The 4,719-nt window shown below is 33.7% G+C and overlaps 2 gene segments (V, D, J or C); both read right to left on the minus strand.

The window, feature by feature from the left end:
- Positions 1-1,091: 1,091 nt before the first annotated feature.
- On the minus strand, positions 1,092-1,728 carry LOC118598357. The segment is given in 2 exon segments: positions 1,092-1,427; positions 1,505-1,728. Coding segments are annotated over 2 exon segments (372 nt in total).
- Positions 1,729-2,804: 1,076 nt separating this feature from the next.
- LOC112140248 lies at positions 2,805-2,946 on the minus strand (the record flags this gene model as incomplete). The annotated part of the segment is given in 1 exon segment: positions 2,805-2,946. A coding segment is annotated over 1 exon segment (142 nt), but the record flags the coding sequence as incomplete, so codon positions are not given.
- Between the last annotated feature and the right edge of the window lie 1,773 nt (positions 2,947-4,719).

Consider the following 4,719-nt stretch of genomic DNA (forward strand, 5'->3'; position numbering starts at 1 on the left):
ACTTCAACAGGGGCAAATAACAAGACTGATATCACGGTGTAACATTGAAGAGCTATAACTATTTTATCTTCTTAATTTGCATTAATTTGTGTTTCTTTCTTTTGAAGATGAGTTTATATTGTTTTTCTCACAGAAATAGTCACAGCACTTCTCACTCATCAACATTCACAGATATATCTGTTACCTTCCTCTGAATGAATTTAGTTTTTCTCACTTACCTTGGTCCACGTCTTACAACAGAATTAAACTTTGAACAACAGTTAGTGCAATCTCCACCACATTTAGTCGTTTGGGCGAGTGCTGGATGGATTAAATAGATTTAAATTCAGGGTTTATAGGTCATTGTATTCACCTCTTTTATTTCTCCCCAATTCAGGTTTTTATAGTTTAGATTTATGTTTATGCTAAGAGATTTTTTATTTATTTATTTTGAGTTAATTTTAGTTTTTAAGTTTGAGTTTTCACCACAAACTGAGTTTCCTGCCTTTGCAATTCAAACAGTAGAAAATCATCACCAAAAATGAAAATCTGTGTCAACTGCAATGTAAAATAGTCACAGTTACAGCGTGATTAAGTTCTTTATGATCTCAGTATATTCCCCTAGAATTTGTTTAATTGTTCTTGTAGTAAAGTGGTAAATAGCCAGCAAAATCCCTCTGCTTGGTACTAAAATGCTTTAAATGTACAAATCTATTAGTAACAGTTCTAATGTATTTTGATGATTTTACTCCTATTACTTTTTAGAACAGGTATTACTCTACTATGATCAGAATACAAACAGACTTGCCAAAATACATGAACTAAAGAAGAAAAACAACAAATCCATCCGTAATGAACGTCGTAGTCAGCACCTCCTCTTCACTGCTCCAGAGAAAGTAAAAACGATCAAATAAAAAGCTAAAAATGGAACTACCAACAGCAAACCCCGAAATAACTGACAAAAAAATAAAATAGATTTGTCTCACTTTCACTAAAGCTGTTTTACTAGTTTAAATGGCTTTTTTCCAAATATCAATTTTCCCAATTTTTTCCAATTAGTGTTCTGTTAAATAATATAAAGAAAAACTGATATCAACTTTTTACTTAGTGTGGTGTTTTTGTACAGAGTTTGTGTCTCTTGAGTCACTGTGTCTCTCGAGCGCAGTAATAAACAGCAGAATCCTCAGCTCTCAGACTGTTCATCTGCAGATACACCTGCTTTCTGCTGTTGTCTCTGGAGATGGTGAAGCGGTTTTTCACTGACTCTGAGTAGTAGATGCTGGTAGTGTATATAATAGCGATCCATTCCAGTCCTTTCCCTTCAGCCTGTCTGATCCAAGCTATATAAGGATCACTACTAAACCCTGAATATGTACAAGTCAGTTTGTGGGATTCTCCAGGTCTTTTAACCTCTGATTCAGACTCAGTCAGTGTTTGACCCCTGATACCTGCAGAACAACAAGCAGCACATTAATGCAGTTACAAGAACTTTCTACCATTTTCTTTGTTCAGAACAATTTCTTACCAGGTAAGACACCAAAGAAAAAGAGAAAAAGCAGCAAACAAACAGGTCTGATCATTGTTGGAGTCATTTGTCTTTGTTCTGTCTGCAGCTTCTTTGTCAGATTGAATCACTGAACTTTGATTCATATAAGAAGAAACTGGAAATGTCAGATTTGCATAAACTCCTCCTTAAAGAATTAAAATGAGTTGGAATCACTCCTCTGTTAAAACAAACTTCATGCTAAAAAGTAATTTTAGTAATCTGTTTTTAATCAAACACATAATGTTGTTTTTGTCAATGGTTTGTTAACTCCTCCTCATTTTTTTTACAGATTTTCTTTTTTATTTTAAAGATACTTGATTATATATGAAATCTTTAATGTTTTAGTAAATGAAAAAAACTTACAAAATATAATTTTGAAGGAAAAGAAACATTGATAAAAACAATAAGAAAATTTAAACTTAAACAAACATTACAAGGATTGTTAAAAGAAGTTAAATTATTTTTTTTATTTTTTCAAACTCTTCCATCTTTCATTTTGGCTCTTCTGTTCTGGAGACACCACAGCAAATCAGCAAAAGACTCTAATGAAAACTCTAAACCATTCTGATGAAAATAGTGTTTCAATGTTTTAAACATGTTATTGTGACATGTTTGTAGTCTGAGAGAAACACACACTGACATGTGGTGTGCCACAAAGATCCGTCCTTGGTCCTACACTTTATAACCTTCATATGCTTCAGTTTGGAGATGTCATCAGGAGACAAGACATAAACTTTTACAGTAATGCTGATGACACCCAGTTATGTCTGTGTCTCCAGATGACATGAGTCCCATTGTTGAACAATGATGAACATTGTTGTTGCAGTGGAATCTGGTTGGTTGTTCTGATTGGAAGCATTCACTGTGATCATGGTTAGGATGCGGACAAATCAATGTCCTGATGTGATTTACATTTATTTTTCTTGATTTAATAAAAATAATAATTTGTTGAACCAGTGTTTACAAGTATATATAAAATATATACCCTGAAGTGTTTATGGAGGTAAAGCAAAAAAAAAAACAAATCATTGGTGGTGTTAGAGCGCCTCCTCTGGTGGATTCATGCTACAAGTTTTCAGGCTCTGAGGGTTTTTGTTCAGGTCTGCTGATGGTTTGTATCACTGTGGATCTCTGGCACAGAAATACACAGCAGTGTCTTCAGGCTGCATGTTCTGTCCATTTAGAGTCACTCTCTTGTTGGAAGAGTCCAAAGTCATACTGAACTTATTCCTCAGTGAGTCTTTGTAGTATTTGTTGCTGCACCCAAAACATTCACTACCAATCCACTCCAGTCCTTTCCCTGCAGGCTGTCTGATCCAACCTGTCCAGTAGCTGCTCAGAGTATAAGAGACCTGACAGGTGATGGTCAGTCTCTGACCTGGCTGCAGACTCACAGAGTCTGGCTGTGTCAGCTGTTCACACTTTACACCTGAAGAGGACAAACAGTTTAATGATGTAACAACAGAGAACAGAATTTTTGTCTCAGTCAAACTTACAGGATCCAGCAGCCAGAAGCAGCAGAGGAACTACAGGAAACATCATGATGATGAATATCTGATGGGAGTAACTCTTCCTCAGCTGCTAATGGAAACATCTCAAGCTTATATAAAACATGCCCAGATGTTTACTTTGCATAAAGAAAATTACNAGCAGCCAGAAGCAGCAGAGGAACTACAGGAAACATGATGATGAATATCTGATGGGAGTAACTCCTTCTATGCTGCTAATGGAATCATTTCAAGGCTATATAAAAATTTCTAGATGTTTACTTTGCATAAAGAAAATTACTCTAAATTGTAGAACTTTATGTAAATTTAAGCATCAGGGTTCTGGTTCCAACAAGTTTGTGTAAAAGATCAAATCTAAGTATAAAATAATATAAGATATTCTAATTAGAAAAGTGTTACAGATTTCTCAAAAGAATAAAATCCCATATAAATAATGTTTCTTATATAATAAAAATTTTTCAAAAATTTGCCATGTTGAGCAGCATCAGATTTGAACAATTCGTTATGATTTGAGGCTGCAGGGGTTCTTTGGGGTAACAAAAGCTTAAAAATCTGTTTATACATGAAAACAGCAATTTATAAGGTTATCAACCCAGAAGTATAGAACTTTAAAATGTTTACATTTCAATACATAAAATACAGTAAAATCAGCCAATATGTTTCATTTTATAATTCTTATGGAATGTTATTTTATTACAGAATGAACTCATCATTTTATACTAGCATTTTAACGTACAATTATCCAAAATATGTATTTTTTTTTTAATCCAGATGCTGTTATTTCAAAAGCATCATTTTATAAAACAACCTTTTTGTTCATCCATCATTTTTCTATATCTGCTCATTTACACACAGAGTTCCAGAGTTGCTGGAGTTCAGTCACTGACTGTGAATCTGGACAGTTTGTCAGTTCATCGCAGGGAGACACAAAAACTTTACCAAACAACCTCACATTCAGGCCTAAGAGATCATTTAGAGTCTCCCAATCAACCTATGAAGTGTGTTTTGGGTTGTGGGAAGAGGCTGGACTGACCTGATAAAACTCACAGACAGAGAACAGAAAAAAAACTACTGGATTTGAACCAAAACCTTCTCTCTATAAAATGAGAGTGCAGCTCCAGTAACTTTTGATTCAGAATCAAGTAACAAGAATAACTTTTTTACAATTCAAATGACAGCTGATGCAAAAATATACATGATCTATTTTCATTTTATTTCTCTTTGAATTTTACTTGTTTTTTAATTTTTAACGTCTATTTTTTAAAAGTTTCCCACTGTTGTCTTGACTTTAATTTGCTTTCTTTTATTTGTCACATGATGTCAGATTTAATTTTAATTTGTTTTATTTTATCACTTTTGATAGAGTTGTACATAGATTCATCAAATATTTACTTTGAGTGAATTTAACTTCTCTTTCTCGTAGTTTCAGAGAAATGTTTCAGGTGGTTTAAACCTAGCAATTTTAGCAAAGTATTCAAGCGTTCTCTCATATTATAGTAGTAAATCCTTAACAACAATGCAGCGTCTTCAACCTGTTCATGGTGTGTTCAGTTGTTTCCTGTATTTTTTATAGGTTATTTAAGGTAGAAATCAAACCTCACAGTCAAATCTACAAATCTGCAGCAATCCCTTTTTTGAATACATAGTTGATACAGAACATGGGAACAGATGAAAGCATCTACTGAC

This window comes from Oryzias melastigma, unplaced genomic scaffold (genome assembly GCF_002922805.2).
Source record: "Oryzias melastigma strain HK-1 unplaced genomic scaffold, ASM292280v2 sc00365, whole genome shotgun sequence".
Taxonomy (NCBI): domain Eukaryota; kingdom Metazoa; phylum Chordata; class Actinopteri; order Beloniformes; family Adrianichthyidae; genus Oryzias; species Oryzias melastigma.